Source organism: Pagrus pagrus (genome assembly GCF_965226575.1).
Source record: "Pagrus pagrus genome assembly, chromosome: 12".
NCBI lineage: Eukaryota > Metazoa > Chordata > Actinopteri > Spariformes > Sparidae > Pagrus > Pagrus pagrus.
This window is the reverse complement of record NC_140196.1, coordinates 18,786,412-18,798,974: the sequence shown is the minus strand read 5'-3', so window position 1 is coordinate 18,798,974 and position 12,563 is coordinate 18,786,412. Positions and strand designations below refer to the sequence as shown.

Below are 12,563 nucleotides of genomic sequence, written 5' to 3'. Positions count from 1 at the left end.
AAATCCTATTTTTATATCCATTACTTCATAACAGGTGGACTTAAAAATACCCGTATTGTGTGTCGCCCACAAACACCCTTTTCTGAGATCATTTTTGTAATGATATCATGGAGATAAACTCCCTGTATTAAAGGGTTATTACAACTATATTCCACTTAGATATGGTAATAAAGTGACTCGAAACCTGTACCCAAAATGCAGCCTAAAAAAACAACACTACTTTCATCATTTCAAACGATTCACAAACCCGAATTGACAGGTGCAAAAAGCAACAGCCAAACATGTGCAAACGGAGCGATTTGCCAGACAATCAACACAAAAACAGCGCCGAATATTAAAAAAATCTAGTTTAATAAAGGTAAGCTGGTGCGGACAATGAGGAAATGCATGCACGAAGAGAAATATGGCAATCTGCTTCAGGAGGATTAAAAAAACAATTTCCTCTCTTACCTTAACTACGGGAACATGTGGTGCTGCAGTTGTAGCAGGGAGGGGTGAAGCGGACATAAAATAAACATCCCATCTCTTTGCCATCACCGGAGCAGCACTGAGTGAAGTCGACCAAAGCCCATGCAAAAAATCCCATGCATTCACCGCAACAGCACGATTTCCCATCCGGCCACCAACACACACAGATAAAGTTGAATTATTCTGTACGGGAGGGACAAACTGCACCGTCCGGGCCCGAGTGAGCAGCAAGTTAGCACGAAACTAACCCCGCAACAACCTCGCCCTGAAAAACATCACACAGTATAACTACGAACTGCGCTCAACGGGCCACGTTGTTATGTGAAAGCCCCGCAACCTGCCGCCAAGTGTTGCTGTGGGTGGGAAAGTGGCAGAAAAGTACCGAAACAAAGAGAGGAAAAGTGGAGCAAACTACAAAATAAACACAGCCATGAAGCGCTCCTCGGGTTGTTATAACTGACGGATAACGGTTCACTCAGTCAGGCCGCCCCGTGCACCGCTAGGCGGAGGGAGCAGCCAGCCAGGTATAACGGTACACCACCACACTGGGACATGAACACACCAATACTCCGCAAAACTCCCCGAAACGTGCTCCAACTCACTCCCACAAAGTCTCCAGGAGCACTTCACCGAGTGAAAAGCTCAGCAGTAGCCGGCCCGGGTCGCCCAGCGGCGGTTACGGAAGAGTTTGGACTTACCGCTGCTCCTCTTCGGGTTCGCCTGTTTTCTGCGCTTACACCTGGGGCCATCCGCCATGATCCTCTCGCTGAGTCTGAAGCGCAGCCGCTCGCGAGTCACCTCCCTCCTCCTCCTCCTCCTCCTGTCTCCCCCCCTCCTCCTCACCCCTCCCCTCCCCTTCCCCTGTCCGCTTTACGACATCACCTTCCCCCCGCAAAACACCTGGTTTGCGACACACTGGGCGCTTTTACGGCATCACCTTCTCAAACACCTCAGCACATGGCCCCTCCTACTGGCCGCACATGGGTGTGTGTTCTTCTGGAAAGCGTTTGCAAACGGTGGTCCTACCGCCCTGACAGGGTCGGCCCAGCACTGTCACTTCGCCCTGCTCCTGCTGACGGCTGAGAGACAGTAAAATACAACAGTGAGGTGTTTCTTTACAGGTGGAAATGCAAAGAAAGGTCTAGTGATAGGGAAAAGTAATGTGTACTTGAGTAATTCAATGTTACTGTACTGTATTTTTCCATTCCACTACATTTGAAGGCAATTATTGTGCTTTTTACACCACTGCATATATTTGATTGATTTAATCAGGCCTGTGAGTTACTTATTATGATAAACTATCTCTATACATTATAGATTAAAGGTGCTATTTGTAAGAAAAGTTGATTTTTGAGTTTCATTCCCAACTCGTCAAATACTGATGCATTGGGATTGTAGGTCAGGCCATCCAAATGCGTCAGTATTTGATGAGTAGGGAATGAGAATCAAAAATCAGCTCGTCTTACAAATATGCTCTTTAAAGGTGCACTATGTAGTTTTGGGGAAGACATTTTAATCAGAAGAGAAAGATCTTCTTTGACTTCATTGATTTTTTTTTCTGCCTAAACAAACTAAATAAACAAACTCTTTGTTTTCATGACTGAACAAACTAAAAAAACAAACTGACCTAAAAGGACAACACAATTTCATACTGTTTTACTTTGTTTATATGTGGCGGACCCTGCCACCTTTCTAGCTTCTGTTGTGGGGACCTTATTTTCCTCTGAGAACAGCCTGTTTATTCAGTTATGGAAAAAATATTTCTGAGTTTGTATTATTACTCTGTTAATATTGTCTGAATTTCTTCTCCAAAACTACCTTTAAGCTACCCAGCAGTAATATAACATGTTTAAAAATTAGCTTTCACCTTCACCAGCTGCATAATTAAAGTGATGTACACATTATTACATCACTAATTATATTCCAGAAATATATTTTATTCTGAAAAGTGATATTCTAATGAGTACGTCTAGTTTTTCTACGTCATGTATATTGATGCCAATTATTTTAAGTACATTTTTTAAAAGTTTGGATGCAGGATTTTTTCTTGTAAAGGGGTATTTTTATACAGTAGTATTGTTACTTTTATTTAAGTAAAAATCTGAATACCTCTGCCACCTCTGAAAAAGTAACACTACCACACTGTAAAAATCCCCTATTGCAAGTAAACATTCTTTATTTATTATTATTAGCTATTATTGTGACAGAGGCGTTAATGTGTGAGACACATTTTACTAGTTGGTTATGGTGGAATTAATTTTAACAATTATGAGGTAATGTGAAGTCAAAAGTTCAAAGTATAAAGTGCCTAAAACGGAAATACTCAAATAACTGTGTATCTCTAAATGAAATTATTGATGATTTATTGATGTTAAAATGCAACATGTTACACCTCAGAAAGCAAAGATTAATGCCCACACAAACACTGAATGTTTTTTGTCCTCAGCGGTGACAGAAGTTCAATGACAGTTCACAGCAGGTCAGGGGAGTGGCCTTTACGGTCCCGTCGAGCTATTCTTGTACCTGCCGATGATCAGGTTTCCAGTACAGACAGGTGCTGCTGCTGCCAGCCTCTCACAGCCAACAAGACTCCTCTGGATATCCTGACACTGTGTTGAGGACAGGGGATGAAATTCAACTGCAGAGGCTTAACGAGGGGACAGAAAGCTTGAGATTATGTGCATTTTTTGTAAAGGTGCTTCATTGTTGGTGAGGTGCATTCAGCTGCCTGACACAATAGTGATGAGTTGAATGAGCTCAGGTTGGAATGTGAAGGTTTTATAGAGCGAGACAACACGTGGATCAAACAAACAGTAGAAGCATTCAGATGTTTTTCTCAAGTAAAAGTAGCAAAACCACAGTGGAGAAATATTCTGTTATAAATAGAATCAGAAACAGAAACATTAATTACCAAGTAGGTTTTCAAATACGATGAAGTTGGTGCTGTGATGCATAAATGTCAAAATAAAGTAAGAGAAAGGACCGACTACATGTCAAGAAGTCTCAATATAAAATAAAATATGTCAACGAAAATATGTAAATTTTGAATATTCCAAATGAAGAGCTATACAGTGTTTGAAATAAAGATTATGGAATGAGCAAAATATTGACTGAAGGTATTCGAATGTTGCTCAAAAAATGGTAAATATCAGTTGGGCTCTGGTAGCTTGTGATTGTGTTGCATGGATTGGAGACTAAAAGTGATGTGAAAAGTGTTGGTTAGTGAATAAAGAACCTTGTTCAGCTCAATTAGACCAGTAAACCTTTTTCACATGAGACATTTAGTCATAGTAAGAAAAGCTCTGGGGTTTCTAACAGCGCTGACAATGACTGTGTTACAGTAAGCCTTGACTGTGTGAGCCAGCACACACGATACCAGGAAAAAGAAGCACCTCTAGGGCATAAACACGGCTCTCTGCTAACAGTTTCACAATGTGAAATATTAACTTCACATTTTATAGATGCTAAAATGAGTGTTGTGTGACTCTACAGCTGTCAGTGCTGATGCAAAACGATGAAGATGATGATGTGTTTGTAATCTGCTCATTCTAATCTTATTTGGATTATAGAGGGAGCAGAAAATTAGTCAACGAGTGAAAGATTTGGGACACAGCCCTGGACCCTTAAAAGGTAAACTACAGCAGCTAAATGGAACTCAGCCATCACCAAATAGGGGGGAAAAAAGATTAATCTGCGACGTTAAAGCCTTGTGATGCTCCACAACAATCACACTCTGATTAAGCAGCTATCCCAGAAATAAATAAACCCCATGCAACTTACAAGTAAAATGTACATAAAGCAACATTATGTAAGAATGGGTATCTTGTGCAATTTGGCACCCCCACAGTTTTTGAGTGCAACAACGCTGTTGACCTAAGTAGCTCATGGCAGCTACAGTTAGCAGCAATTGGCGGTTTCTTTCACCACAAGTAAAGTTGTCTGTTCATCAGGACTCTATAACTCACAGAGTTGAGGCAGAGCATCCAGAGGACATCAGAGAGGAACCACAATATATTCTCTCTGTAAAATATGACCCAGTTTCATTGTGTGACTTAGTCGTAAAGCCTTACATGCTCCTCGCAGGGGATCCTACCCTCCCACTCAAGTTATATAGTGCAAATGAAGGTTATCGGGTCACAGAGTAGGAACAACAGAGACACCATTCATCCTATTTGAAGCTTTTATCTTTAGGCAAAAAAGTTACATAATGTTGCTTTCAGTAAAAGTATCAAAGTATTTGAAACTAAAAGTAATAAAAAAAAAACTACTCCAGTCATTGTAGTTCTACTCTATACTATATTATCCGATTATTATTTCTATAACATAGCCATTAATATTGCTGGTGGAGATAGTTTTAACTACTTTATGTGTCTTAGCTTGTAGTCCAACTTTTTAGAAACTTGTCATAAGTTTTTTTGTGTAAAAATATAAACAGAAAACAAACCAGCTACTAAAACTCAGAGATAGATGTACTGGTGTAAAAGTAAAATGTAGCTCAAAATGAAAATAATAATAGTAATTAAATACATTTTATTTAATAATAAATAAAAGTATGTCAAAACTGCAGCTGAGTATAGCACTTGAGTGAATGAACTCTGTGGTAGTCAAACAATAGCTACATGAACTGACTATAATAATAAGTGTTAGTTGCAGCAATAATATAAAAACATTTGAAAGCTGTGAGTGGCACTGTGTTTAAAAATGCAGCCAACATATAATAGCCTCTCTTCCCTCAGCACCTCCACACAAACACACATCATTTCAGTAGAAAGATGATCAGCCCATCAGTTTGAACAAGCCCTCCAAACCACAACCAACTCCCCCACCACCACCACCAGTCAGTAATGCTCTAATTGAATCTCCCACTGGCAGGATATTAAGGCCTAAAGAGTCCTCTCCTATCTGGGGAGTCCTGCCCAGCTACATCACAACGCCTCTCCAGGCTGTCCTGCTGCCTGTGATGATAGAGAGGAAATGGATGCCATTATTCAATGCTAATTTGGTATTGACATGAATATTGGGCTGAGAGGGCTTATGGGCTTCTTTCCCTCTTTAGTAAATTCATTTGTATTTCTGCTGGAAAGTCCTTCTCACTGAGTAGTCAGCCAATAGACTGTGAGTATTGTTCTTTGAAGAGGTGAACCCTCGGGCTAAAGGCCTTTTTATTCCTTCCTCAGCAGTTTCCTTTGTCATGCGTCAGGTAGGGGTTCTACCTCACACTGAAGCCGTGGATCTGACTGAGATATACGGGGAATTTAACCCCTAAACCTATTAGTGTCAGTACCTTGCTCTAACCAGTTTACACAGGATGACAGTTTGCTGCAGTGAGGTATGTGATATAATTAAAAAATAATAGATTATAAATAAGGATTAGTAAAATCTTGTTATAGGCAGTGTATGTGGACATGCATTCATGTTGAGGAGTAGTGGGGTAGGATTGAGGGAAGGCTTGACCTGATTTTTGGTGTCAAGCCTGACGGCAAACCTCAGATTTTGCTTTTTGGTTTGCACAGTCCTCATATTAAAGACTCTCATCCTAGAGGGCTGTTCTATATTCTTACATCTGCTGCCAGGAAATATATGTTGCTCAGATGGTTTGATACTAACCCTCCTACAATTGTGGGTTTACACAAACTATTTTATTTAGATAATATCAATGGAATATCATTCAGTTTTGAATATAAAACAGATGTTGCACACTCTGCTTTAGATATGCTGGAAAAGACTTACAAATAGGGTATGAAAAGGAATGACAGATGGTAATAGGGAAAATTGTCTAGCTGATATTTTTGGGGATTATCAGGTCAGATACTAATTCATTTTCTTTAGTTTCTGTATTAAAATTTAAAAACTACTATGTAAATTTTTAACATTTTGGACCAATATTATTACCATATCTGTGTACAAAAAATTGAGAAGCAGATAATGAATAAAACAACAACCAAAAGCTTAATGATAACACTTTCGAAAGATGTCTACTGAGGACAAACTACAATCATTAGATCTTGAGAAAGTCACTTAGTCAGTTTTGATGCTCTCCACATTGATTAAGGTGCTGCCCAAATTGGCCTGTGTGCTGCTGCTAAACCTTATAATTAGAGCTTGACTGATATATAAGTTGGCCAATATTATATTAGATATTATTATCGGCCGATACTGGCCTCAGACATACTGGTATCAGTGTATATGTTGTTGACAACGGCCGATATGGAAACATTTTGGTTTTAAAGAGCACAGTGCAGAAAACGATGCTTGGGATTATTTATGATTATTAAACTTTGAGTGAAGTTTACTGTTTCAGTGCACTGCTGTCATTTAGACAATAAAGTTTATTGTTAAAATGTAAAATATCCTGCCTTTATTATCTCTTTGTCAAATTTAAGGGAACACTGTAAAAAAAAGCCTGTTTGTTGGCCAATATATCAATATCCTAATTTTTACTCTCTGATATCCGTATCAGCATTGGCCCCAAAAGCCCAATCAGTTGGACTCTACTTATAATGGTAAAGAAAACCCTGAACAGTGTATAGACATGGATGCAATGACGATGTGGTCACTGTGTGTTGGTGTTGGTATTGTTGGAAGAGCATAAAAAAATAAGGTGGAAAGCTTGTGTTCAGCAGGCCAGTGTCTGCCTGTGGATACCTGCTGGTTCCCTCCTCACTGTTTTGTTGTTCTTGTGGCTGATGTTAATAATCAGCTGGAACATGTAACATTTCCTCTGAACAAATCAATTAAATCCAGCTCTACTGTTCTCTAAGTCAGCAACATAGAGGGTCTCTGTGGCCGATAGATGAATAATGTAATTTTGTGTCAGGATGAGTAATGTGGGCACAAATCACTTGTCTGGATGAGTGGCTGGGGAGTTGATAATGGTGAGTCCTCACGTTGGGTTTATAAGGCAGGAGGAGAGATGGAGATAATTCATCCGCTCTCTCTGTCATCCTCTCATTAATGATATGCTGTATAGGTGGACTCGCTGCTTTATGAATAAAAGAAAGGGCATGAACCTGGAATAAAGGAAACTATCTGCTGGGAAATATTTACTTTATGACAAGGTTAATTAAAGGGTTAGTTTTAAAGCTCCAGTTCAGTTTTAACCTCGCATGTAAATGTCTTTATACTCTGATGTGGCTATAAATAATCTTTAAGGTGACTCATTTTACAGTAAAGACAACCTCAGGTACTTCTAAAACATGTTTATTGGGTTTCCTGTCATGCAAAGTACTGTTTTATTGATTATTGATCGAGACAGTTCGACCTGCGCCTCAGATTGTCATTTGATCCTGTTACCTGAGATAAGAGCTGTGTTTGACGGGACAAAGTCTGAAGGGATGTTTTGGCTTTAGACAGGTAAACCAGGGGTCAGCTGTCTGACCATTCACTCAGGTGTGTGTGTGTGTTTGTGTGTTTGTGTGTTTGTGTGTTTGCTATCCTGCTCATCTGTGTGGTAACAGTCTAAACACCACAGGAAAGCAGGTGATAGGTAAAGCAATGACATGGACTCCTCACTATCAAGACGTGCATGTTAGCTCACTCAAATGAATAAAAAACAAAGTGGACACAAATGGTTTCTTTGGAAGAGGAACTCTGCAGCTTTATGAAGCTTTAAAACCTCCTTTAGCTCACTGGTTTAGTTTTACAGCCCTCATATGTACTATTCATATGTTCAGTCTCAGTCATTCTTATTAGCACTTTGAGCCATTTCTGGCATTACATATTGTAATTACGAGCAGCAGAGGGGGAGAAACTGTTGTATATCCGAGTCAGAGATGTCAGGAACGTTTGACAGCCACTTCAGTAGCTCTCCCTTGGTAGTGATGGAAAGAAACTAAGTACATTTACTCAAGTGAGGTACTTAAGTACAATTTTTAGGTACTTTACTCGAGTATTGCTGTTTTCTGCTTTACATTCTACATTTTGCAGCCAAATAATGTACTTTTTACTCACTACATTAATTTGATAACTTTAGTTACAAGTTACTTTCCAGATTGCATGTTGTATCAGAGTCAAAACAGTGCAACTTTAAATTTATTTATTCATTAGCAATCAGATTTTAAAAAAACAAACAAAAACAAACTGAGTCAGATAATCATAAAAATGCTGAATATTGGATCTAATAATCAACCAAGTTGATAAGCGGTTGACCCCATAGGATACAATGTACATGTAAATATATGTATGATTTATTTTACTTGAACTTTTGACAATTGACAAGTTTATTTATTGCCAGAAAATGACTTGTAATACTTAAGTACATTTAATATCACATACTTTAAGATTTTTACTCAAGTACTGTTATATAAAGAGACAGCAGCTAAAACGGTGAATAGAGGTGCTGCAGTGTTGGACAGTATGAGAAAAATAATGTTTTTTTGAATTTTAAAGCATGTAAACATTTTCTACTAAACACCCAAAATAAAAGTGTGGACCTGAAAATTAGCATAATATGGGACCTTTAAAAATTAGCGCATTTAAAAATAGCTACCGTTCATCAGGTGTGATGCAAGGCTAGCAGTAGGGGGGTAGGCCTAACCATCTCAGAATAATGCTGCAGCTGAAGAGCCAAAAGTCCTGATCTTTGAATTTGCCGATCATGTGGGTATAAACATAACTTCAAATGAAAGCTAGTGTGGTCAGGCAATTGGAAATAACAGGTTAGCCATACAAACATTACAAACCAGTGATGTCGGTCGCTGTATATGTGAGCTTCCTCTCATGTTTTTCTGACCCATTAAAACAAAATGGACGAATGCTTTAGGATACAGATTGCATCTGCTCCACCACACAGCTACTCAGACACACTTCTACTCTTCACCCTCCAAAATAATCAACACTCACTCTGAATGACACCCTCACCCCCCTCCTCTCTCTTGCACAACATTCATTTCCTGTGCAGTGACCATCAGCCTCCTCACATCACACTGCTGATCAATAGACCCGTGTGCAGTTCAGGTGATGTGTGCTCTGATAACCTGGCCTGTTTGCTCACTCCCAGCAGTGATGATAGTGAGCCTTTATCGGTCAGTGTAATGAGTCACGTGCAGAGACAGGAGCGACTGATGTCATTTTGCATCACTTCATCTCCACTGGGACCAGACACGCTGTGTGTGTGCATGTGTGTATGTCTGAGAGAGCGTGTGCCGCATTCACATAGATGTGTGTGACGATGTGTGTTTTCATTGCATGCCTGTGTGTGTTTGTGAGTGAAGCAGTGCTCGTCCTGAGGCGCTGCCTGCTGTTCAAGCCCGTACCTGGAGGCTGACCTCATTTGTTGCAGCACTGCAGCTCCGGACACATGGAAGTCACATGACTAAGCCTTCCCAACAAGCCTCTTGCTACGGACCCTGCTGACCTTATTATCAGAGCGTCCATTTTGAGCCTAATAGGAAACTCTACTTCCTCTGGTGCAGTGGCTCCTAACCTTATGGCTTTTGACCCCTTAAAATTAAGCAGTTGCCACTTTCGACCCCTCATTCAGGTTCTGTTACACCTGGAGGGGTTGCAAAATTCTGCTCGAGTGTGATGTCAACACAAAAGTGAAAATCAGCTAATTTTAACAGTTTTCTTCAGGTTGAATCTTTGTTGTAAGATTAAGAACATGAATCTTAAGTGAAATTACATAACTGAGAAACCCCGTTTCACCATTCAGAGTCACATTTTAGCGTATTCGCTGGATTTCACAGCAGTGAAGTGAACCTTTTGCAGATTGTGCCACTATCAAAGAAAATAAAAAGTGCATATCATCATCTTTGCTCAGTGTTAAAAATGGCTCACCTGCTGTGCTCCTCACAGAAGAGGTGGCGACTATCAACCAATCTGTTTTACTGCACGGCCTATTTGGTATCTCACTCAGTGGCCCACTCGGATTCTATCTAACCTCCCCCAGGATAAATGAGAAATTCTTCCGGAGGTGGGAGCTGAAGATGTCACAGACAGGGGCCTCAGCCAAGTTCCCATTTGACCTCACCACATGTTTAAGTTTACCAGGTCTGTGCGGCAGGAGGCAAGGTTACAGATCTGATGATATGACTACAAACGAGATCATCAATCTGTGGCCAAAGATGTTCTGTGATGAAAAACACTTATGAATCACCCTACTGCTCGACCATGGTGTTTGTTATGGCAAGCATAAGCAGATACAGCTTTGTGACGACTGAAAAGTTAAAAAATTTAACCTAACTTAAAGAAATGTTCTAACTAATCTGTGGTTTGCGGAAACAGACTTTGGCAACATTTATTCTGGAGATTGGGTTAAAATCAAAGATGTATTTAGTCCCGAATATCCATCAAAGCCTTCCTCTCAGCAGCCCGTAGTTGCAGGGAGGTGCTCCAACACAGCTGGGGCTCATGAGTTCAATTTTTCACCTGAACTCTGCAGTATTTTCCCCTCTGTTTTCCAGCATGCTTCACAAGGCAACATCTCACTAACGCTGTGACTCTTCAGTGCCAAAGTGAGCCCTGAGCCCTGCTGTTTCCCACAGGATGTCAGTGTTTGGCTGCGTGACCCATAAACATCATGTAGTGTTTTCTCTTCACCCGATCCATACACAGTTTGATATATCCATTGATGTACACCTGGGTCAGCATTTCAATCACACCCTGCGTGAGTTAGACCTTTTGCTGCAGATTCACTACAGTGAATACAGTATGTGCTACCTTTGAGTATGAGCTCAGTGGGTTTATGTGTAGGAAGATGAAATATTCTTTGTAGGGGGGCATGCAAATTGCATTGAATTAAACCACCAACTATGGCAAAATGCACGCACCTATGAAATTTCTATGCATATAAATGGAGGTTTATGTAACAGGCGGTGCTGTTATGGCTCTACAGCTCATACAGCTGTGAAAGCTTTACTGCTGATACGCTGTGGATGATAAACAGGTGTCAGAACATCATTTAAGATTCGGAAACACCTGATGGATATATTTCTGCACAATGTGTGATTGTGTTGTCGTGCATGTGTTTTCTATGTCGATGTGAACTTCTTCACTGCAGGATTCAGCAGGAGAACATGATATTTTTCCTCACCCATCCCCTGCGGTCCCACATCCCATCAGCGATGACCTCACCCTGCCTCAGCCCCAGCGTATGATGGGATAGTGAGCCGTGCTCTGTGTCTGAGTGCAGGGTAAGTCATTACTAAGACGTCCCCATGACTCATCCCAGTTGACATTATTCGAGATGAAAGTCAGACTTGCTGCTTGTCGTGATTTCACTAATAACTGGAGGGCGAAGAGAGGAAAAGAAAAGAGTTCAAAGACAGGAAAGAAAAACCTAATTTATTATTAATAAAGTGAGCAGTTAATGGAATTATCAGGAATGATTTGAAGACTACAGCCTCACATGGTGCAAGAGATGAATGGGTGTGTTTGTAATTTTGCACAGGTCGCTTAAAAAGATCTATGAAGCCACATAATGACATATTTTAGGATTTGCTTGGATTATACCATTGTTACAAAGCTCACCATACAAACAGTGTCAATCCATTGTGGTTAAAAAATATTGTGTCTTATAGTTCAGCTTGTGCAGGATCCAGACTGTTGACTTGAGACTTGGAAGGGCATTTTAGTGGTATTTTAGGGCTTTGTAGTCTGAGAGGCGAAGCTGAGGGCAAAATAGCAGCTTGCTAGCAGGTTGTAACTGGGCACAATAGTCATTTCAGCTAAATGCTAATGCTAGCATGCTCACACTGTCAATGCTAACACACTGATGTTCAGCAGGAAGGCTATAATGTGTTACCATGTTGACCATCTTAGTTTAGCGTATTAGCATGCGTACTTCTGCCAAGCAGAAATAAAAGCACAGGCAGATGGGAATGTTGCTTTTGCAGGTATTTGGTTATTTTGGCTTTTCTCCTTAAAAAGGTAAAGACAAATATGGCGCAGCATATCACCAGAGCAACCACTAAATGCTATCTGTGGCTGACATTAGCTAATTAGCTCAGTTAGCAGTGTAGCTAAGTGTTGATGTCTACACTATTGGCACAGGAGGACCGACGGGAGAAGGAGGTTTTCAGTCCTGCGGCAGTGGTGGACCAGCAGGTAATGCTCACATTTTGTACATAATTTTAGTACATTTTTAAATGTTTTAA

The 12,563-nt window shown here is 40.3% G+C and overlaps 1 protein-coding gene across 2 annotated transcripts in view; it reads right to left on the bottom strand.

The window, feature by feature from the left end:
* Positions 1–1,287, bottom strand: part of zeb1a (zinc finger E-box binding homeobox 1a) — a 68,969-nt gene extending 67,682 nt beyond the window's left edge. For both annotated transcript variants that reach the window (XM_084370049.1, XM_084370050.1), the window contains exon 1: positions 1,167–1,287. In XM_084370049.1, coding sequence (XP_084226175.1) covers positions 1,167–1,224 — 58 coding nt within the window. In that variant the 5' untranslated portion in view covers positions 1,225–1,287. The remainder of the gene's footprint in view (positions 1–1,166) is intronic.
* Positions 1,288–12,563: the final 11,276 nt, after the last annotated feature.